The following is a 25,000-nucleotide window of genomic DNA, read 5'->3' as shown; positions in this document are numbered from 1 at the left end:
CTGCCGTACAAATTTGGAATCTGGAATCTGAGCAGCTAATTCAGTGGTGCGTCGAAGGCCTACTTCCTCACCCCCTCCCCCCCCCACCCCCAAGGAACTCTTCACAAGTTTTCTAGAATGGTAACCGAGACCACTAAGGACAGCAGTAACGTTATCAGTATGGAAAACATAAAGCTGGAGGATCTATGGTGAGCGAGACTTATCTGGGGGTCGTTTTTGACTTAAAACAAGATGCACGACACGAACTCCTGTTCAGTAGCACAGTTTGAGAAGAAATTAGACGGGGCCTCATTAGCTCTTATTGGGTTCGAGTCCCATGTAAACCTGTTTGTTTGTTTTTTTTTTCAGGTTTTTTGGCAACTGTTTTAACCACCAGTAGTTCTTACCCCGAAAATGTTATAATTCAATGTCACAAACACAACCCATATAAGACCATTTCACATTTCTTTAGCATCACAAAAGCAAATGTTCTATTGTGCAGTTGTATGACAAGGCCTGCAAATTATTCTACACATATGACGTCATAAGGTAGCACCCCAATCTATGGTCAACTCATCGAAGTCACGTGTAGTCTTCTTTGCGTTGAATTCGTCGAGTAACATTATGCTTTGGTCCGTGTTAGTAAGTAATCCTGGATACGGCCATCGCTGGCCTCAATGAAGGTAAGAATCGTTCATAATTTGCCACTTCTATTTTGCCTTGCTCTTCTCCCCAGGGCTTAGGATTTAATTTCAAATTGTTAAATTTTGGCGTCAAAGAGGATCAGGTCCCGAGAAAGATCCCAACGCTTTCTGCATTTTACGCTATTTAGTTTTGTATTTTATGTTAAATCGGAAGTGCTCTGTCTAAGAAATACAATTTTATACATTTTTGCAACAAAATTCAACCTTACTGCACTTTTCTCCAGCATATTTAGTTTAGATTTGGACCCCGCTCATTACAAAAACAATTTCATCTTTTCAACCCCTGTTTCCTCGATACGTCCGAGAATTAACAAGAATGTATTGAGCTAACACCGTGGAGAAAACATATACATTTTGTCAGAATCGTAGGTCAGTATGAATCTGAGAATATCTTATTATGATGTGGGAAAGATTGAAATCGGTTTTTTAGTGGTTACGGGATTTTTATGGCAGACGAAAAATCAATTTTTTTGGGGACAATTTATACTTCCGGTTCGAATGCGCGAGACTTCCGTCGCGCAACGTCAGCGGAGGGCTTTCGTAAACAATGCGTGGAGTGACGTGGCGGAACACTTTCACGGTAAGTTTTCAGTGCGCGGAACTGTATATTTGCAATGCTAAATAGGTACGTCCGAATTTTGTGAATCCGTCTAATCTGAGCTTTCTAAAGTTTGCTGCACCGTTCGTGATGAAATCCTTTGTCGTTTGGTGATTTTTGGCTTCTTCGCTTCGCGGGGAAGTTTAAAAATTCCAACATGGACGGGGAATCATCTGCAGTGCAAGACTTGAAGTTTTGAGCCACAGTGAATTCGCTTTACTCATTTCTCTCACGGATTCTTTCAAACACAGTAGAGTTGGTACGTTCTGCTGTCAACATGGCGCATAATCCAACCATGTTCAACGCGACTGCCTTCTTTGGTAAGTACTTTGACGCCAGATAGAGTTGGGGTTGAATTTTCGGAATTTAACCTGTTCAGAGGCCGGTCAGTCGACTGGTTTGAACCACAATCGTGATCAACATTTTCCACTTCACGGTCGAGAAGATGAACTGAATAGATATCGGAAAGGCATTTTAGATCATTTTAGAAATTTTTAGCCGGCCCAACTTTTGTTTGTTAAGCAAGTGTTTAGTGGTATGGTTACACAGGAATTGAAGAACAATTTTACTTCCGGTAAGCTATTTCTCAAGCAACAACCTGGAAGCTTATCATACTAAATGGAACAGACATCATCGTTCACCTGTTAAATAAATGCATGTTTGCTTTAAGGTTACACTAAAAAAACAATCGGGTTATTTAGGATCAGATGCAAAGTTAAATAAGCTTAGGTCTTATTTATTATTTGTAAAGAATACAAATTTAATAAGATTTAAACTTGTTTACAAGGAACTTTACCCTCATGTGGATAAAAAGTTACCGTTAATTGATTTGTTTTTGTGTTACTCTGTATCATTTAAGGATGAATGATTAAACTTGTGGTTAATGATTATACTGTTCAATTTTCTTTTGAGACATTTTTTGGTTATGTCTTTGAGGAATAATTTAATGATATGATGACAAACAACGGCGATAAAATATTTTTTAATAGCACATTAAGAAAGTTAAAAAAGAGACAACGTTTTGACATTCAGCTAATGTCATTATCAGCCTGGGTGTTTTGGATCCCGTTCTTTTTTGAAGAGCATCTTGTACGCAAGGCAGTCAAACTTTCTTTGGCACTTTTGTAGAATATGGAATTGGCTCTCTTTGAGGAAACCTAAACCCCTATGGGCTTCCAAAAAGTGTTTTCGAGTGCTTATGATCAACAATACACTGGTGAAGGTGTCGGGCCATGTAGCTAACATAGAAAAATCGCTCCTTATTCGTAAATTTAATAATATTAAGATTACTAATGTTCATTGATAATATCGTTGTTAGGCTTTAAAATGCTCAAACCATGTTCAACAGAATGCATCAAATCATTAAAATTTTGACAGACTTCTCCCCACTCCCCGGTTAGAGATGTGCAATAAATGAAATGTATTTGAAGCATTCATTAATTTTAGAATGCTTTGGCAATTACAGCTTACTAAGTTCGACTGTGATAATTTTCTAGCTCTAGGTGTTGTTAAAAATGGTCATAGAGTATTGGTATTTGATTTCAGGAGACCAAAGTTCTCCAAAAGGACGACAAGACCAATTTTGGAACCAACACTCTGGCAGGTACATGTTACTTATTTTAAAGAGAAGGAGTTCTTGCTAATCCTACAGTACAGGGCTTGAAATTGCGACTCACTGGTTGCCATGCGACCAAAAATTGAGTGCTGGTGACTAAATTTTCAGAACTGGTCGCCAGCTGGCAAATCACGTTTAGTCTGATAACCCAGCATAACCAGTAGACAACTTTTGTATTTGAATCTTTATATGATGAAATCGTTCGAAACTGGTAGCTAGAACATGACTCACCTTTCTTTCACCATTAAAATAATGTATAAATACTACAAGAAAATCACTTTGATACTTCGATCATCCCGTTTACTAGGCGCCATATTGTTATGGGATCGTGGGCGCACTTAAACACCATTATGCTTCTTGGCGGTTACGTGAATTTTTGGCCCGGAAGACGAAGATTCAGCAAGAAGGTTAATTCAAAATTTAAATCCATCGTCAGTTGTGAATGCTGAAAACTTAGATTTAGCCATGTTAGCGAAAGACCTCCTCAGAACTAGCTTGATATTGATAATATATTGATAATGAACCTGGACGTCGCAAATTTAAAATTTGCATGGAACATTCAAAAAGCAACCTGTACCCCGTTAAGTGGGTTGGAGAACGTATCCCCTATGTTAGAAAACGAACACCTGCAAAATTGACTGCACAAGGTGATCAATAAATGGGGATAAATATCAGTAGAAAAGTACATTAAGAAACCAAGTTCCTCGGATTCTAGAGGCTACTGAAACCGTATATGAGCTGCTCCTTTTATTTTATCTCAGTCGGAGACTGGTACGAGCATTGTGGTTGTTTTGGGGCTAGTATCGCGTTTACTTGCGATAAAGATAAGTTACTTGCCACGCGAGCTGTTAGAGAATGAAGAACTACGTTTTGAAGAGGTGAAAAGCAAGGATAAAGGACCCATGTTTGCCTTGCTAAATGAAAAACACGGACTGTGCTTTGCTCCATTTCAAACAACCTTAAAAAACACCATCACCAAACTAAAGACAAAGCCGAAAACACCAATGGCTTTAGAGATCTTTCCTCATGCTTTTTTTGTGCTTTTTAATGATTGACTTTCCTTTCATGCAAAGTTGGCAACCAAAATTTATGACCTGGCGACCAAATTTTCCCCATTAGTCGCCAGCTGGCACCTGAGCAAAAAAGTTAATTTCAAGCCCTGCAGTACCTATAACTCTACAATGATAATATTTAAAAAAATCAGAAATGTTAGAACTAGAACCCGAAATATCCTTCCCTGTCCCTGATTCTATAAATTTACTCATAAATCCTGTAATATGCACTCTGAGAAAAATAGCATTAAGTAATAATAATAATGATAATCATAATAATAATAACAATAATAATAATAATAATAATAATAATAATAACGATAATAATAACAATAGCAATATGAATAATAGCATACACTGAACACACTGAAAATAACACAGGGCTGTCAATAAATTTGAAAGTACAGTAGAAGGCTTGTAATTAAAAGTAGGCGGCCATGAAAGTGAGCTTGGCACAAAAACATTCTTTCTCGGACGTCACGTTTTGTGATATTAAGTGCACAACGGGGAAGTATTTGGTAAATTGTTCTAGGCGTTCCACACTATTCACACAAATGATCAAGCACGAGCAATTTTGTGGTGATTTCTCTTGGTCATTCTTTGTAAAGTATGCCATCAATTCCACTCAAAACGGGGAGAAGAATGTTTTAAAAGTTTCTTCGATGATGATTTAACATGTGTAAGATTTTTCATTTTGATTGGTGGTAGAGTGAGATGAAATTAGCCAGCTGAAGATGACTTATTAGCTGGCAGTTTCGGCTGGCTACCAGCCCTTATTGACTACCCTGATAACTGCATAAATGTGACATTTTTTACTGTCACGGTTCATCTACTGACCAGTTAGCTCAGTTGGTTGTGCACTGGGCTACTTTTAGGTGGTGGTGGCTTCTGCTGAAGCTGGACTAAGATGAAGGGGTCATTTTGAATGACTGAAAAAAGAAATTTATTTAACCAAGTGACTCACCTAGGAGCCACACAACTTGTTCAAAGGCAGTGTTCTAACCAGGGCGTGCCAAATAGAAATGGGGCATTAAAATCGATGTAAATGCGCCCACTTGGGCGCACAAGGATGCTATGAGCGAAACAGACTTTTAGAGTATTAAAGTTGGCAGCCCTTTAATGGTTCCAGCGAGTATTCCAGCTCTTTGCCTTCAACTAAATGATGACAACTTATCAAAGTATTCAAAGGCTAGTGAAATTTCAGTTTTGGCTAGTAGATTTTGAGCTTCCACTAGCCATTGGGGCTAGTAAATATTGTGAAGCAGTGGAGTTCTGGATGAAAACAAAAATGAAAATTATGTCTCATGGATAAGGCAAAAGGAGAGAATAGAAACTAACAGCCGAAAATGTGAGAGGATTCTTTGGAATTTACTGCCTTAGAAAATGATACGTTGAAAAAAAAAACTGAAGAGGACACCAATGTGGATTTCAGTTTCCCCAGGCCACATTACAAATGATTAATCACATGTGAAATCACGTGGAACCTCTCGACTGCTGTTTCCATATGCGCGTAACTCTGTTGCAAACAATCGCAAGCACCTTCCAAGAGCTTGATCACAAACAGTTTGCGAAAATGGAAACACCTTTTACGTCCATCCCTGACCAATCGCCGATGATTGCAAACAAGACGCAAGAGATAAAAACATTTCTATCGTTCCGTCTTGTTGGCGACGAGTAGCAATGCAAAAGCAAGGAAACAACGATATGGAAACAGAATCTTAAACTGTTTCTGATTGTTTGCGATCAGTCGACGATATTTTTGTGCACGTGATACGTTTTGATGAATTAGAGCTAGGCAAGTATAAGTAATGAAAGTGGCGTCTGAGTACGATTGTGGCAATGAGGATACTCCTCAAAACAGTGTGAATCTAATGAATATCGGTGCGTCTCTCGACACTTCCTCTCTGCCTCCATCTTTGCAACAACGCCGACATAATAGGAAGTTGATCATGACGCAAAAATTGATTCTGCTTTTATTTTTGCGCCCTTTTCTTACGATGTCATGAGATCAAGTTGCGTAAAGCAGTCATGCATATGGAAAACAGGATTGCAAACACAAACGCAAAAGGTGAGTGTTTGCAATCGAGCCAACGCAAACTGTTTGTGACTGGTTTGCGACTGGTTGCGAGGTTGGTACATGTATGTGGAAAGAGGTCACGTACTTGTTTAGAAATTAAATCCAAATATAAATTATTTCAAATTAAAAAAGAAAGAGATAATATGGAGCAACTGATCTCTTTTACTAGGAATGGTGAATCTTACATAAAAGGAGAGAAAGCTTGCTTGCGAGCACTGTGGCCGCTGAATAGTAATTGACTCCGAAAACCATTCAAGCATAAAATGCACGGACTGCTGTTTGAAACTATTAAAAAGATCTTATATGAGGGCAAGTCTGTCCTTTCCAATTTCCTTTATATCTTATTTAAGATATTATTTTCCAGCTGCTTTTGTGCTTCATGCGTAAAACGGCGCTTTCAGGTTAACATTTCAGTCGCAAATAGCTCTAATCAAAGGAACAGACTTCCAAACGAGCAGATTAGTTTAATGTACCGTTTATTTCTTAATTTACTTTATTCTGCGTTTTGAGCCGTACACTCCAGCATATTTGCGCCACTGTTGTGAGGATGGATATGAGAATATTTACTAAAAGCGCGAGTTGTGTTTTCGAATGTGGAATTTTTTTTGTAATAGTTTTTACAAATGAATGAAACTGCGCATGATAAGACTGACTAGACAAGTGCAAATTTAGACTTGGCTAGTGAAATCAGACCTGATACTAGCCACTAGGCTAGTGAGCTAAAAAGTTAGTCTCGAGCCCTGTTAGTCATGGAGGGCAAGTAACTTTGTCTTGCTTAAGCCCCTACATGTACATGGCCTCTATTTTTCAGGAAAGGGGACCCTGGAACTCCCTAAGACTAAATCCTGGTGAGAACACTGCAAAGGAGAAATCAGATCAGACATTCATTATATTTTGAGGATTTAGATTAAGATTAAGTGCTGCCTTCATAATACCATCTTGCTAGACTTTCTAGTGTCCCTTGTCTTGTCTGAAACAACGAAGCTGCAATTTGCACCGTAACAGAAGTCTACCATAAGCTGTTGTAAAGTGGATTTAGTATGTGTAGACGGTCCAAGCCGCTACAGAAACAAATACAACAATCTCCCGCCACAGATTGAATTCACCACTGTAAAATACTTTATTCTGTATTAAATGACTTAAATTAGTGCCGGTACATAAGCGTGTTGGATTCAACTGAAAAGAAACAGAAATTATTATTTATTATTATGTATGTGACCTAATAGCAATCAAAATGTGCAAAAGAGCAAGAGGAATATACTTACATAACTGTGATGAATAAAAAACTAAAGTTCAATGAACGGCAACAGTTCGTACACATACAGAACTCTCCAGGGAAAGAACTATGTATTCAGAGTTTACTTCTATATCGTGAAGTTATGTATTGGTGCTACATTCTGGCCCCTGAACTTAGAAGGCTAAGTTTGCCTAAAACAAAGTAACAAACAGTCTCATAGGTGCAAGTTTATCATGCAAAGTTCAATGTTTATGTCTGAAATACTTGTAATTACATTTCCCTGATTTTGCAGAGGATGTTTATAATATCCAACATAACTATTGTGGTAGTCTTGTTCTTGGAAACATAGCTTCGTTATTGGCCTCGTTAAAGTAGTTGACCTTGTCACAGCGCTAACAAATCTTACCAGACCATCTCTTTCTTTATGCTCTTGGATGATCTTGCCTAAAGGCCACTGGCTTCAATGCACTTTCTCATCTACGGCCAAGACTAAGTTCCCAATGGCAAAATTGCACAAGGGTTTAATCCACTTTTGATGCTTCTGAAGGGTAGGCAGGTAATCCAAAAGCCATCTTTTCCAAAATGGCTCAGCACACGCTACTGCCTAGCACTTTCTATCATGTATTATTTTGTAAGTTCATGTTCTGATACTGGCATTTTTACTGCCCAGTCCTTTAAATGCATCCACAAATTACGATTGCACCGCACTTCAACTGTATAAGTTTGCCTTCAGAGTTTGCCTGTATACGGAAGTTGCCACGAGATCATGGAAATACCTCAGCTGTTTGTGGCAAACTTTTCGCTTCGTTTACAGCGTTTGGATCGTTCAAGTATTGTTCATTTGGTACAGTTTCCAAGCTACAATTCATAACGTTTGTTTGCATGGTTCAAATCGTCTGAAATCATCCACTGCCATGGTTCAAATCGTTTGCCACCTTCATTTCGATCGTTCATGTGGTTTGTTTTGATCTGATAGCTCCCAGTCTTCTACTTTAACACGAAACATCATTTGATTTCAACCTGTTAAACATAGTGTCAGATACAAGAAAATGTACAACCCAATAGACTTTTTTTGGATAAACGAGGCTTTCGAAGATCAACACATGGCATTTAATAGGACAATCGTGTCAATAGTTACATGTAATTTTGCAGTTCAGTCTTGTTTGCAAGAGGTCCTCATACATCACATCACAGCCTTCACTTGAAATGTTTTAAAACTGTGGAAAAATTGGATAGAACGCCTCTATATTTTCTGAAAAACTGTGACAAACCCACAGCTGACATTTTGTTTGCCTAATTTTTTGTGACGGATCATTTACATGAACTCACAGGTTGGCAGTGCTGTCCAGTGCCCTCGCTGTGTAGAGTTATTTCTGGCGTGACGTATACGAGCAAATGTATGTGTCGTGAAACATTTGCTACTATGGGTGTTCTTAAATAGAAAGCAACCATTTCAAGAGGAGAAAGAATTAAAATTGACTTACCTGGTGTAAATGGTTATTCTGACTACACTGACACGAGAGATTCAATGTGAAAGTTTATTTAGGATGCGTCAGTCAGTCATCTGATACAATGGATCTAAAACAGTGTACAGCCTAACGAATAACAATGTATTATGTTACAAGGAAAGAGAAATTGTGCTACGCCAGATATGAAAAACCACTAAAAAACCACCCTTTAGAAGTGGCCAAAAAAAATTGTGGAAAGGTATTCCTCATCTAATGCAGCAGCACATGACCCCGAGGAAAGGGTACAACTACATAAGCCTAGACATTATACAATATACAAATGCAAAAGAAAAAGAAAAACGAGCGAAGAGGACGACTAACTAACCTAGAATGATTCAAATCTCCTGCCAAAGCCCTAAATACCTCTTGAACAACCCCCACAACCACCCGCGAACCTCAAAATCGTGCTGACAGAATATTAATTAATTTTTGACTAATTCATTCACGCCATTCAAATGTCAGAAATTACATATTCTGACTACACTGACACGAGAGATTCAATGTGAAAGTTTATTTAGGATGCGTCAGTCAGTCATCTGATACAATGGATCTAAATGGAGACAAAGAAAGGGTAAATAGGGTAATAACACATATGACAAAAGGGACTAAATACCCAAACATTGGGAAACTGACAACCTAGAAACCAAACTATCATCAATATAGCCATTTTTAGCAGAAACTGATTTCCATCTACCATGCCTTTGAAAAAGCCTATCCTCAACACCTGCATTAGCAGCAGCAGAAGCATGCTAAACGACGTAATGTCAGGAAAATCCTTACAGGACAGGTAACACTATTTGGACTTTCGGCAATAACAACCTGGTTGCCTTTCCTAAGCTGGTCAGTCTTACTTATATTAAGATTGATAGCAACGTAGCCATCATGGAAAATAACATCACCATACTTTATGTGTAACACTTCTTCTATTCTGAAAAATCCGGCAAATGTCAAAAGAAAAATACAAGCGTTCCTCAGTTCCAGCAAGTTGTCCAAATTAGAGGATTCAACCAGCTTTGTGATCATATCAGGTGAAATCGGCTCGTTCTTGTTAACCAGACGTGTTCCAATTAACCTCTTGGCAGCTCCACTTATAGAATGAACGATGGGACTGACAGTAGGAGAAGGAATGCCAGCCAAATTGTGAGCCCACTGAATTCCGTAAATGGCAGAATCCACCGGGGAATGGGACTGCGTCATGTCCAACACATGCTGGAGGTACAAGGCCACATGCTCAGCCTTAGCAGGAAAAACTTGCATTTCGGCCTTTGGGAGGCAAAACCTTTCCAGCGTAGAAATGGGCGTCTATATGCATAAGCCGTTCCATTTGCTTTCGATGCGAGAACAGTAGACTTCAACCTGGTAGCCAATACCTTTAAAGATGGATCGGACAGCTCAGCAAACGAAGACCAGATACCCGAACTGAAAACATCTGAAAAGAAACAGGAAAAAAGAACGGAAAAAACAATAACAATGCATGCCGAAAACATGCCACAGCACCAAGGAGGGCAAACAAAAATTCTAAATGGCACTGGGGGCTGACATAGCAATCACATCCAAAAATACACAAGAACGTGCCACAGTACAAACATGATATTGAAACATACCACACCACAGGGGCTGTGCAAAAGAGACTAAAAAGTCACTTGGGGGCTAACAGTTCTGATAACAATACTCTGCAAATGCCACACCGCTGGGGGCGTGCACAAATAAACTCAATAGCCGCCGGGGGGCCAACAGTTCTGAAAACAGTACTCCGCAAGAGCCACACCGCTGGGGGACATGCACAGAGACTCAATAGCCACCGGGGGGCTAACAATACTGATAATACTACTCTGCAAGTGCCACACCGCTGGGTGGTGTGCACAAATAAACTCAATAGCCACGAGAGGGCTAACAAGTCGGATAACAATACACTGCAAGTGTCACACCGCCGGGGGCGAGGACAAGTAAACTAAATCGCCACCAGGGGGCTAACAATTCAGACAACAATACGCTGCAAGTGCCACACCACCGGGGGGTGGGCACAAATAAACTGAATAGCCACCGGGGGGCTATCAAATACAGATAACAATACACTGCAAGTGCCACACCACCGGGGGGTGTGCACAAAAAAACTAAATAGCCACCAAGGAGCCTAACAATTCAGACAACAACACGCTGCAAGTGCCACACCACCGGGGGGTGTGCACAAATAAACTGAATAGCCACCGGGGGACCAACAAATACAGATAACAATACACTGCAAGTGCCACACCACTGGAGGGTGTGCACAAAGAAACTAAATAGCCACTGGGTGGCTAACACCTCTAATAACAATACACTGCAAGTGCAACACCAACGGGGATGAACACAAACAGAAAGAAAAGCAATAAATAACACTAAAACCGGAAACTAGCAGTATTACATACATCAAAGAAGCTTCTACGAGCGACAAAGAGAACACCACCCCATGGGGGTTGTGCAAAAACCAACTTTGGAAACACGAACGTACTCAGCAAAGTCAATACGAAGTGCAAGACACTGGGACTTGAGTGATTTGGTACCAAACAAAGTATTCTTGGCCCTGCCCCTAACAAATAGATCCGGTCTGTCAGGAAGAAAAAACCACTCTTACAATGAATTCAAGTGAACGCCATCATCACATAAAAGCGGCCAAAATTGCGCTGACTTCCACATAGGAAGGATTAAGGTCGCTATTGCCTTACAATCATGCAATTGACTTAATGATCTGCCGATTAGTACAGTTGGTGGAACAAGCCAATTATTCTCAGTGGACCAGTCCTGCGAAAAAGCATCAACAGCTTCCGTACCTGGCTTGAGAAATCTGGAGTTAAACCTGAGCAACTTGGAATTATAACTGCAGGCAAATCTGTCAACAGAATGTGGGCCCCAGAGCTCATCAAGGTGACGGAAAATTTTGTCATTAACAGAGTAATCATTGAAATCAATAATCTTGCTTGCAAATCCGCCTGTGAATTCTGCTCACGCGGCAGCCAGTAAGAAGGAAAACGTCCAAGGCAATGTCATGTAACTCTAACCATACTACCGCCCTGAACAATTCTAACAACATTCTGGTTATCAGTGAAACAGCGAACTCTCTGACCCACCCATAGACTATCAAAAGCATTAAGGGCAAACTTAATTGCAAAAAGCTCCCTCCAGGTGTAAGACTTTTGAGACTCTTCTGTGGACCAATTTCTGTGACAAACTAAACTGGAACCTTGAATAAAAGCGCCGCAGCCCGTCGAAGGAGCATCTGAAAACAGCACCTTGCAAGGAATGAACATAACCAGCCAAAAAAGGATGCCATTTAAAACTCTTAAATTGCCCCTCCAAAAGTCAAGCTCCTCTATTCCTTGATCATGGATGAAAGCAACGGAATTCCACGAACTACGAGAGTTAATAATATGGTGCAAATACCTCATCATAATTTGAGAAACATTCTGGCAGCTTGAAGCCATTGAAATAATTTGACCAACAATAGATGCAATTTCCTTCACATGAATAAAAGCAGACAACTCTAATTTGGCACAAATACCATCAAGATCGGAACAAAGCTTTTCAGTTCTGGCACCACTAGCGAAAATATAACTGGTGTGAGTGTCAATATCGTAGCCAATCCATGAAAATTTATTCACAGGCTCCCATTTGGACTTCTCATGATTAATTTCAAAACCGCAACGCGAAAGATCAGAACGAACCAGAAAACTATTGGATTTGGCAGTCTCCAACAAAGATCCTGCACCAACTCCGTCATCGAAAAATATGGCAATCGGAATACTCTGCGCTCTCCAATGCGCTTCCAAAGGCTTTAACAACTTAAAAAATAAAAGGCGCACTGGAAAGCCCTAAAGGCAAAACAGTAAACTGAAAATATCTAGTATGCCCGCTACCAAAATCCCACGAGAATGCCAGATAACGGTGATGATCGGGAAAAATGTCAACATGGTGATATCCTGACTTCAAATCAAATGAAAACACAAAATATTCTTTAGAAAAAGCACTCCTAATGGTATGCAAACCTTCACACTTAAATTTCTGCTTGTACACATGCAGATTGACATGTCTTAAATCTAAAATAAGCCTCTTCTTGCCGCTGCTCTGTACTGAAACACTCAGCGGATTGATAATATCCGGAGGAGAGAATAGCTCTTCGATACGATTGTTGCGCAAAAGTTCCAGAATAGCTTCGCCAACAAAATCTGCCTCTTTAATGGCCTGTAATGATGATGTGAGGGCGTAGAGATTAACGGGATCTTACAACCGTCTCTGATTATATTCAAAATGAAATCTGGAGCACCCAAGGATTTCCAATGACCGATAGAATTCAACAATTTGCCTTTAACAGAAACTTGCGGGAGGTCAACAAAACTACGAACAGAAACCACATCTTCAAATTCAAAGCTGTTCCCATCAACCCAATCACACAGGGGATCAAGAAAGCAAACGTCACACTTGCGATTTTCGTTGAGTCCTAGTCAATTGATACCTGCTGCAGATTTCAAACCAGAACGAGAAACCTGTGAACATTCAAACCTCCAATGGCCAAATTTTCTGCAAGCGAAGCAATTCCCAGGTCTTGCAGGAGCCCCAGATGAACGAGGAAAGGAATTCCGATCACTCTGGTTACGCGTAGCACTAAACGCAGAAGAACCTCCATAATCGTGGAAGCAAAACTGAGAACGGTAAGAGCGAAGAAAAGGACGCCCTTTTGCAGACTTCTTAGTAGCTGCGGATTTTAAAGCCTTCTCAGCTCCTTCTTCTGTCCTGCGAATCTTCTTGCCATCCACTTCAAGGCTGCTGCCTAAGAAAATTTTAAAGGGGCCCTCAGAACTAAACGCTGAGAACTTAGGAGCCCAACATGTGAAGTGAAAGGTGTTGCTGTGAAAAATTAAGGAGCCCAGAGCTATTCTTTGGGAGCCCCAGGCTACCAGGCTCCTGTTAGGCAACAGCCTTGCACTTCACTATCAGGAAGCTCATGCTGGCTGTATTCTTGAATGGTCTTCCAACCGAACTCGGACTTGTCTGCTAAAAGGATAAGCTTTTGCCTTTCAGTCACCATAGACATACCTTCTGACAGAGAGGCTTTAGCTTTGTCAACTGCATTGGCTACGAGGTGGGACTTAGCTTCAACAAAGGTATCCTGCAGCTTTGAATTGAATTTGTACTGAACTTCGTTTCCTTTACGCTTAAAAGATTTCGGTTACTCTCTACGAAGCCGTTTTAATTTCACGCAACTTCTCATCAGCAGCTTCCACACTAGAATCCAGAACACACTCAGCCGAATCAGCTACTAATTTGAAAATCTGCCCCAACAAGGACCTGTTGTTTTCAGCGAGCGGACTGTTGATAAATTCCCGCACTTCAGTGGGAACCGCCATGATTAAATAAAGACTAATGAAAAATGAGCGAACAGGACGACTGACCTAGAATGATTCAAATCTCCAGCCAAAGCCCTAAATACCTCTTGAACAACCACCCGCGAACCTCAAAATCGTGCCGACAGAATATTAATTTCTGACTAATTCATTCATGCCATTCAAACGTCAGAAATAACATTTTTTAACTTCAAAGTGCGGACACTTGACAGCTCCATATCAAAATCAACCAGTTACAACACACATAATGGGCAAGGGTAGTTTGTTGCTTTGAAGATGCCAAAACAACGTCTACCTTGCATTTATTGGTATCGACTAGTAAACTGAAAATAATACAAATACATACTAAACTTAAACACTGTAATAAATGCTTTAGAAACTTAAGATCGTAACTCGCTATATACTTGACACAAAAAAGAAAACACGCAAATCAGAATTGATTACCTCGATCGATATAACTAGAGCTTAATTAGAGCGACAAACCATATGATACAACTAAGGCAACAAACATAACCAAATCAATACCAAACCATTATCGATACGAAGAAATGGTGTACAACTATCTTAAGGGAGTGCCATGAAACTAACATAAAGATAAACCAAAGAAAAGTATCACTCACATATCAATTCCACTACGCCCATGGCTTGAAGAGAACGAAACCAAAGAACAACTTGCACACAATTCCACGTGCTGACGACTAATAAAAGGGCGTGCGAGAAACTGAAACACAACACCCACTTTAACCTCAAACAAAAACCCAAAGAAATCAAGTGATGTCACGCAAAAATAGTAACGCAACTGTAACAATGTGTTTCCAGTTTTTATGCAGTGTTTACCTGACTTGTTTTAAGCACTTGTTTAGCAGTACATAATTTTGTGATTGTCGTAGTAGGCAAAAGCGTGTGCTCAGCCAAAATATGTTTGCTAGATATTGGACCTGTCTCCATCAGTGTCTACAATACAAGTTGTCTTTAGAAAAAAACTCCTGCTGGAATGTTGGAATTTGGTTTGAGGAGTAACAGAAATGGACTATCACTGGTGGACTATCACTACTTGGAGTCAGAGGACGACCATTCAAGATACTTTCTAACTCAGCGATGAGAGTTCGCATATCTGGAATTACGTGCAGAGGCTGCGTGTTCTTTCCTCACCACTCTCTTACATGTAGCCTGGACTCTAGCATTCGCTTCTGACTTTGAAACCCCAGCTTTGACACTTTGCCGCTATGTATCTCGGTGTTTGGGGATGTCCTCCCATGCACTATTGTCGATTAGTGCAGATCGCAAGTCAGCAGCAGCGGTTGACCCACAAGACGGACGCCTTCCCGCAGTTCTCCATAAAGGATTTCTCTTGGCAGGCGGTCAGGGTCCATGCAATGTGCTTGGCCGAACCATTGAAGGCATCGCTGAATGAGCAGCGATGGTATGCTCAGTGAGGCAGTGCGTTCCAGGACCTTTGTGTTGGTGACTATGTCCTGCCACCTAATGTGCAGCAGGCGTCGAAGGCAGCAGGGGTGGAATCTGTTGAGTCTCTGCTCTTGTCTGGCATAGTCGTCCACGACTCGCTGCCATAAAGGAGAGTTGACAGGACACAAGCTTGGTAGACGCACATCTTGGTCCTTTCGCTCAACAGGTCATTGTCCCACACTCAATTGTTGAGTTTAGCCATGACAGCAGCTGCTTTGGCAATCCTGAAGCTGATCTCAGCATTAAGTGAAGTCGAGCTTGACACGGTGGAGCCCACGTAGGTGAAGGTGTCCACAACCTCCAGCTTCGTGTTGTTGATGGTGATGACTGGGGGGGACTCAGCACCTTGCGCGAGGATGTTGGTCTTCCTGAGGCTGATCGTTAGCCCAAACTCCTTGTGGGCGTGGGAAAGCTTGTCTACCAGATGTTGGAGGCCCTCCTCACTGTGGGATGTTAAAGCAGCGTCATCTGCAAACAGCAGCTCCCTTATGAGCACCATGTAAGCTTTGGTTTTAGCACGGAGTCTGGCGATGTTGAAGAGTTTGCCGTCTGACCTTGTCCGGACATAGACCTTCTACAACAACCTTCTACTACAAAGGCATACTGGAGTAGCATCGAGAAGAAAACCCCGAACAGGGTTGGAGCAAGGACAGCCCTGCTTTACGCCACTGCTGACTGGAAAGGAGGTGATGATGGCCAGGAGCTTTGGAGAGCAACCAATCTTCTGGAGGATCTTGAAGAGCCCGCTTCTGCTCACCAAGTCAAAAGGTTTGGTGAGGTCCACAAAGGCGAAGAACAATGACTGCTGTTGCTCTCTACACTTCTCCTGCAGCTGACACTGTGGACCTCCTGGCTCTGAAGCCACACTGGGGTAGACTTGCGAAGCAAGATTCTGCAGGCGGGTCAAGGTGACCTGAGCGAAGACTTTGCCAATGATGCTCAGAAGAGAGATGCCGCTATAGTTGTTGCAATCACTATGGTCACCCTTGTTCTTGTACAGGGTGACTATGTTGGCATCTCTCATGTCTTGGGGTATGTGACCTTGCTCCCAGCACAGACAGAGGAACTCATGAAGTGGTTGCAGGATGGTTTGCTTCCCATGCTTCAAAACGTCCGGCGGGATTCCCCGGTGCGTTGCCACAGGTGAGACCGTTGATCGCTATGCTGAGCTCTTCCAATGTTGGTGTGTTGTCAAGCTCCTCTATGACTGGAAACCCAGGCAGGGCATTGAGGGCAGTGTCTGTGACGATGTTCTGGGTTTAGTAGAGCTTGAGATAATACTCCACCCAACGCTGCAGCTACATGCTCCGAGCCAGTCTTTGATTTGAGTGGGGCTGTTTTGGCACTCGTAGGGCTGGTGGCAGTTTTGATGCCCTTATACATCCTGCATAGGTTCTGCCAGTACTCCTTGGCGCAACGGCGGGCTGTCTGCTGGGCCTTGCTCCTAGCTTCTCGAAGGTTGTCGTGTGTGCTTGGGGAAGGGTCCTGCTTGTGAGCCAGCATTGCTTTCCTCTTGGCCTCCGTGACTGGCTGCATTTCTTCCCAGCAAGCCTCGAACCAGTCAGCATTCTTGTGTTCTTTCTTGCCAAATGCAGCCATGGCCGAGTCGTAGATGGTATCACGTAGATGAGACCATTCGGCATCTGGGTTGCTGGTTGTTGGTTGTGCAGCAAGTTTCTCCTGGAGGCTGTCAGCAAAGCTCTGAGCCTTAACGGCGTTGGAAGTGCCACAGGTGTTGATGCGGGGGCGACCCTTGATCTTGGCGTGGTGGATCTTTCTGGGCTTTAGCCTGACCTTGCTTGCAATTGCTGAGTGGCCCGTGTCACAGCGCTGTGATAGCTTCTTGTGTGGAGGACACTGCTGAGGTCCGCTCTCCTAGTGATGTGATCAAGGGTGTCTCCAAGACACTTTGTGCAGCTCCTTACACTTAAAGTAGCTGTTGGTGATGTAGAGGCCATGGTGACAGCAGTTCGAGCAACCTCTGCCAGTTCTCATTCATCTTGCAGACGCTGAAGGGGCAGAGGCAGGGAGGCCACGCTTGCCAGTCGGTCAGTGCGCTATCTTTCGCTTAGAGACGCTCTTCTGTCTTCAGCGTTGTTGAATAATTCGAATGAAGGCATTTGTCGCTAATTTTTCTTTGAAACAATACACATTTTAGAAAGACAAGATACAATACGGCAATGAACAGTTGGTCTTACCCTGCCTGTTTGTGCATTGAAAACTCAATCATTCACGCTTTGCTTTTGTTGACATAAACATTGCCTGATATAATTTTTCTCAGTAACGTAGCGTGGCCGACAATTTTAACCCTTTGTTAAACACTGACAGATGTAGGTCAAGATTTGATGACTTCTGTTAATTGGGCCCGATGAAGAATTTTGATCCATGACTGATTCCGTTTCATTTGGTACTGATAATATCGGTAGCAATTGAAAACAGAATCTGAAAAAATTGGCACCTGATTGATCGGCATCAGCGTGACCCGATGCCAATATTTGGACGCGTTCCCTAAGGCCTGGGTGGGAAGATAAGGAGACGCTGGGCTGCCCATACGGCAGTGTCCCCCTCTTGGTGTCACTGGCAAGGTCCAAGGGAAAGGAAGAACCAATACAACTTGGGGCTAGTTCCACTGCAGAAGCTGCTGGAAGGAAGTGCTGAGCACCTGCCACCCCCCTTGGGGCTCCACTCCGGATTTGTCCTCGACGTTTACTCCTGAAGCCTTTCTGAGATTAGGTATAGCCGCAAGGCAGCAGAGGTTTGAAATCAGGGTTTACCTTCCCCTAGATGGGCTGCCTTCACAGGCTAAGAGCCCCATCTACCCTGGGCAACTGGTTTTAAGGCGCCAGTGGCTTCGCCTTCGCCCCTTCTCCTGTCGGTGGTGCCAGTTACGCCGTGCGGAGGCCAGAAGTTGGATTTACATGTAGCTGACAGAGGCTCTTAGAGTCGCGTGCCATTGGGAGCATTTCAAGAAGTTGTGAGAGCCCAGCCTCACAACCCACTCCCCGGCTATAACAGCCTTACGGAACCTGTAAAACACCACATCGCTGGCTTTGAGGGGAAGTCTATCAAAGAGCTTTATCAGATAAGACCTTTCTCAGAAGCCAACTTGGGCCTTGGTTGATTGAGTAGATCAAAAATAGTGGCTTTTATTTAGCATGTAAAAGACACTTTCAATTAGGTGGTTTTCTTCTTGAAACATAAGCCTTTCAGTCACTTTAGGTGAACTGTTAATGTACTTAGACTAGTATCAGATGTCAAGATCAAAACAGTCGCTACATGGCAAATAACAACAAAAAATAAATACATACCTCTTACTAACCGCATTCAAGGTCCATACTGTAAAATTACGGTTTCAGGGGCCGTAAATCACTGGGAAGAAACAGTCAAGTATCTGTAATTTTACAATACTGACCAAGAAAACGATGATATTAACCCATTCACACCTGGGATATCCCCCGGTTGACAAGTAAAATCTTTTGGCGTTGGACAGAGTAAAATCTGTCAAGTGTCACTCTCAGGGATCAATGGGTTAAGATGTGTATTATGTGTAGAGCTGTGATAATCAGGCATGCAGGAAAGGAAACTAGTTGAAGTCAAGCGGAAGGTTCAACTGCCACAAAGATTGCCAAGTCAAAATCCAAAAACAGAAATCGTCTGGGCTGTTTGAAATTGTTATATTTGCTTGCAAGATCCAAACAGTTTTACAAGGTTATGTATCAGAAACCACAAAAAAGTTTACTAGAGAATTTTTTTCCAAAATTTCAAATTTATCAGGCCATACAGAAGGACATTACTGTGGAATGTGGCCAACTAATTTAGCCAATCACAGCATGTGTACTATGTAAGAGATAATATTCTTCAATATTATTTGTGTGTTGAGGTATCTACAGTGGGGCCACTTGAATACTGGCAAAGCACACTAGGGTAGAAATTTGCTGACAGAAACCACCGAGTTGGAGAGTTGAACCCACAAAACTCTTACCAACATATCAAACCATTTGAATGCCCAAAGAAACCTTCTCTTTTGAAATTCTTCAAATGCTTGATACCTTCTGCTTTAAAATGTTTAAAGTGATAGATTGTATTAAAGACAAGTGAATGGCAGCAAATTTTGTCTTCTTCGAACACAGGAAACAATTTAACAAAAGTGCAACATTTCGCATGCAAATGCAACTAAGCTCCTGAGAAAAGTTTTGGCGAGCCCACCAACTTTGCTGTGTTATGACACACAGACCAAGCAAAGGAAAAATAAGACAAACAAAAATAAATAGTTTTCAATTCTTTTTTTTATTTTGTTGGCAATTCCTTTATAACCAAAAAATAATGGCTGAAAGTTGGACATTGTCAGTAGTTAAGGATTGGCAACTAATATGTCCTAAACATACCTACCCCTATTAGCCATGTTACATTATTTGCAGGTAGTCTGTGTTTGTAACTTTGTCTTGGATGGGTACTTAAGTATGTTGTTGCTGTTTTTGTTTCGATAGGAATGTTCCGGTTGATCCGTTTATGAGCAACACACAGGTAAAACAAATCTGTAATCATTCGTGTAGATCTGAAACCCATGTACATGTTCTGCATTTTGTGATGGTCAGGCTGTGAGAAAATCAAATTGATGACTTAATGCTGATATATAATGCGTGCATACTGTACGTACCTAGTAGACCACTCCCCACATATGTGGCCTTTTCAGGGCCAATGAAATACAATCAGTGAAAGAACAGAACAGTGACTGTTACGAATCCTAACAAGCCAAACCTGTTGGCTTATTTAAGGTGCAGCCAAGAAGTTGATCCAGGTACTACCAGAATCAAATTTGAGCAACAATTATTGTTCAGAACAAGTCTTGAATCCAGGATCCCTGGATCTCAAGGCAAGCACACAAACCACTTGGCCCACAACCTCGTTCACATATATTCAGAAAGAAATAGTAATCAGAGGGTCATGGAGTCAACTCCTACTATATGTTTTGGCAATTTTTATTCCAGGTTATCCCCAAGTACTCATTGACGAATACACCTATTTCTTTGTTTTACATAACATTCACTATCCCCTTTATGACCTTTGCAATTTCTGCCAGCAATCAAAGCAAGGAAAAGTAATGAATATTATGCCATTGACTGTGTAGGAGTATCTAGATGGTTGGGATGCCTGGCCTAACGATGACGAATTTCTAGGAGATGATTCTGCCCTTCAAAACCATGTAACAACACCTGACATTTACTCGGTAAGACTAGATTTTTTGTGTGGGTGAACCCTGGTCCTTTTTCGATGTCTTGGGTGATACGTATTTCTCAGTGTCTGCACTTCTCATTGAAACTGAGTAACAATGAAATTTGACCCATGCTGAAAATTCAATGCACAATTCTGCAAGATTTTCATCCAAACAGGGTACAAGGCACCAATATTTATGAAATTGACTGTTTTATGAGAATTGTTAGTGAATATGAGTGTGTCCAAACAATATTGAACTGTACTTTTCACTGCTTTGAAAGAGAAATTGGTTCCTAAGTCTGTGACTTGGTCTTAGCAAACACAATGTCATAATTCACAAGAAAATGTGTTTGAGTAAGTAAGAGGTTGATTTTTTTTTTGCCTCTGTGCTTGAACTTTAAAGAGATCCATTTAACAGAGGCCAAAATCAATATGGAGAGGACAAAAACATTATGGAGATAAAAGCTTACTAGTCTTACTCTAAGTATTACCACGTCTCAACCAATGGGATAAGACTATTTCGAGACACCTTTTGCTGCGGTAATCTTACCGAAAACAATCCAATCACTACCAAGCGCTTTGGTAACATTACTGCCATTAGATAATGTTACTTGTAAGGGCGCCGATTATTTTGCGAAATCTTTGAAATCAGGCAAAAGAAATTCACCGAGCTCTTGAATGTCAATGAACTGAGATGTACTTCCAACAGAAAAGCGAAATTTTTGTGAAGAGGCTTCGAAAGTTTTTCGTGAAATCGCCACTTGGCTAAAACTGGTTCAAGTGATCCTTGACATCGCTGTAATGAATACCATACGATCAGACAGCTTCATAATTCCATCATGATGGTACCAAAATAGCATTAGATAACACAAGAAATTTCAAGTGTAGAAGTAAATCTCTTCCCCTTTCCCTTGAAATTTCGATCATAGAAATAATGCAATTTATTCAGTTGACAACCTCCAGTAATCTTCCAAAACCTACTCAACACAATGTTTCCTGAAAACAGGAAAAATATCATTACGTACAAAGTGTGCCAAATCCATCAGCAACCCGCCATTTTCGTGGAGGATTTTAAAATTGAATTAAAACACGTGAATATTTGCTGGACTCTTTCTGACACGATCAACACGGCAACATTTTCTATCCAAAACAATATTTACCATCTTTTTGTCTCGGCTTTTTATCCAGGACTTTGCATATTTGCGAATGCATTTTTCTGATTTTTTACTTTAGCGGCTCATATTAAGTATAAATTGAAGGAAAAAATTATCGACACCATGCAAATACGTTACTTTCGGCCTTTGTAATTAAACCTACACAGATTGTAATTGCAAAAGCTTAAGTTAAATTGCACAACTTACCAAAATCGGGTCAAATGCCCACCGGCGCACAGCATTGATTCCATGACCGAAAGTCCTGAAAAAAATGACCTTTTTGCCAAGTCACGGTTTTATGATTTATTGGAATCGTAATAACTCGCCATCCGACCAGAAAACAGCAGTCCAATAGATAGTGGCAAACCTCATGAATTCCACGACGCAAAGTTCCTTCAACCAAGTTCCATACATAACAAAACTCAAGTAACATTACTGCTATTTGTTAATTCTTACTGTCACACATTCTTCTCATTGGACGCTTGGTGGTAAGGTTACTTTGCGATCAACAGTCACTACTTCATGCCTTGTTCAGTCGCACTCCGCTCTATTTGAATAAGAATTTTAAAACATCCAAGCAATCTCGGTCCATCAGTGAGCGATCGAATTTGAAACGCTGTTTTATCGCCTTTAAAATGCAGCAAACGGCACATGCAACATCATAATATCTGCGAAGAAACAGATCCGGTGTTCCTCTTCGTGGACCATGCAACGAGTTTCAATTATCGATCAATGCACTGTTCTCCGTCCTTTTATTCTTGCAAGTATCAAGAGCGCTAAAAAGTCGCCGAATGTCGCTGGAGCAGTTACGTGGGAGAGCATCTGATTTGATCATGTTCTGTTCACTTCTCGCACCCTTTTTAATTTTCTGACTTCATCACATGTTTTTTCGATTTTCGTTTTCCTAATTGGTAGTACATGGAAGATTTTCAATGCGTGAAAAAAGGGACGTTTCGTAAAGAGCTTTGTAGAATACGGAAAAGGTAACATTAGAGTTTCCTCAAATAGGATGTTTTTCAAAGTAACATTACCAAAACTAGAATGACCCTTTGTTGACTCTTCAACATAATACCAGAGTTTCTAATTCACAGAACACCTCAACTCCTCATTTTTTAGTTGAGTTTGTTTTTCGATACGTTCTATTTACGTTTAGCATCCGAAAGTATAGCTCATAAAATGTTACAGCAAACACTGAGAGTCCCAATTCCGACTGAACTTTTGACTATAATCGGCATCCAAACATTTGACTCGTGGCTCATATAATATACAGTCAGTGATGCTTGTATTTTACACTTTTTTATTTGTTTCTTCATTTCAACTATTAAACATACTTTTCTATAAATGCTTCATAAACGTTGTTTTTTTTACGTATTTGGGGAGTCTGTAGAGAGCGCTAAAAGCAGAAATCCAATTTGATCACATGATCTACCTTGCGAACTTAACCTGCGTTCGGGTGTACTTTTCAAAAAGGTACGCCAGATTCTTTAGACAGGCGCGAAAGGTTATCGCGAACTTCGCAGTACACGTTTTTCGATTTTCGTACTCCAGACTTCTAGTATATGGAAGGTAAACAAGGCTTGAAAAGAGGAACTTTGCGAAGATAGCTTTGAATTCAAACAACGATAAAGTTCTACTATTGTCGTGATGTTTTCTGATCTGAAGTCCTAAACCAACGTCACTAAAAACGCAGTGACCGTTTATAACACATCAAGCTGATTAAAACCTCCAAAAAAACTCAACGGTGTCAAAGTACCTAATAACCTTTATTAGTGTCAACAATTAATTGCATTTTTTCTCCAGTAGGTGACCGATCTTGGCCCTTCTCACTTAAAAATTGGCCTCAGCAATATGAGCGACTTCTGTGTGCTGAAAAGCCACAAGAAGGGCCAAGATCGGTCGCCTACTGGAGACAAAATGCAATTAATTGTTGACACTAATAAAGGTTGTTAGGTACTTTGACACCGTTGAGTTTTTGGAGGTTTTAATCAGCTTGATGTGTTATAAACGGTCACTGCGTTTTTAGTGACGTTGGTTTAGGACTTCATATCAGAAAACGTCACGACAGTAATAGAACTTATCGTGGTTTGAATTCAAAGCTATCTTCGCAAAGTTCCTCTTTTCAAGCCTTGTTTATCTTCCATATACTAGAAGTCTGGAGTACGAAAATCGAAAAACGTGTACTGCGAAGTTCGCGATAACCTTTCGCGCCTGTCTAAAGAATCTGGCGTACCTTTTTGAAAAGTACACCCGAACGCAGGTTAAGTTCGCAAGGCAGATCACATGATCAAATTGGATTTCTGCTTTTAGCGCTCTCTACAGACTCCCCAAATACGTAAAAAAAACAACGTTTATGAAGCATTTATAGAAAAGTATGTTTAATAGTTGAAATGAAGAAACAAATAAAAAAGTGTAAAATACAAGCATCGCTGACTGTATATTATATGGGCCACGAGTCAAATGTTTGCATGCCGATTATAGTCAAAAGTTCAGTCGGAATTGGGACTCTCAGTGTTTGCCGTAACATTTTATGAGCTATACTTTCGGATGCTAAACGTAAATAGAACGTATCGAAAAACAAACTCAACTAAAAATGAGGAGTTGAGGTGTTCTGTGAATTAGAAAGTCTGGTATTATGTTGAAGAGTCAACGAAGGGTCATTCTAGTTTTGGTAATGTTACTTTGAAAAACATCCTATTTGAGGAAACTCTAATGTTACCTTTTCCGTATTCTACAAAGCTCTTTACGAAACGTCCCTTTTTTCACGCATTGAAAATCTTCCATGTACTACCAATTAGGAAAACGAAAATGGAAAAAACATGTGATGTAGCCAGAAAATTAAAAAGTTTGCGAGAAGTGAAAAGAACATGATCAAATCAGATGCTCTCCCACGTAACTGCTCCAGCGACATTTGGCGACTTTTTAGCGCTCTTGATACTTGCAAGAATAAAAGGACGGAGAACAGTGCATTGATCGATAAGTGAAACTCGTTGCATGGTCCACGAAGAGGAACACCGGAT

The 25,000-nt window shown here is 40.9% G+C and overlaps 1 protein-coding gene across 3 annotated transcripts in view; it reads left to right on the top strand.

The window, feature by feature from the left end:
* The first annotated feature begins 588 nt into the window (after positions 1-588).
* The window catches only part of LOC137993470 (protein transport protein Sec16A-like), a 70,070-nt gene continuing 45,658 nt past the window's right edge, over positions 589-25,000 (top strand). The window contains exons 1-5 of one of the 3 annotated variants that reach the window (XM_068839343.1): positions 589-662; positions 1,533-1,601; positions 2,827-2,884; positions 20,103-20,139; positions 20,744-20,842. In XM_068839343.1, coding sequence (XP_068695444.1) covers positions 1,559-1,601; positions 2,827-2,884; positions 20,103-20,139; positions 20,744-20,842 — 237 coding nt within the window. In that variant the 5' untranslated portion in view covers positions 589-662; positions 1,533-1,558. The other 2 variants (XM_068839342.1, XM_068839344.1) reach the window with 2 other exon arrangements.

The sequence above is a fragment of the Montipora foliosa genome, chromosome 2 (assembly GCF_036669935.1).
Source record: "Montipora foliosa isolate CH-2021 chromosome 2, ASM3666993v2, whole genome shotgun sequence".
Lineage (NCBI taxonomy): Eukaryota > Metazoa > Cnidaria > Anthozoa > Scleractinia > Acroporidae > Montipora > Montipora foliosa.
Note: the sequence above shows the minus strand (reverse complement) of the source record. Positions and strands in the feature narration are given on the sequence as shown.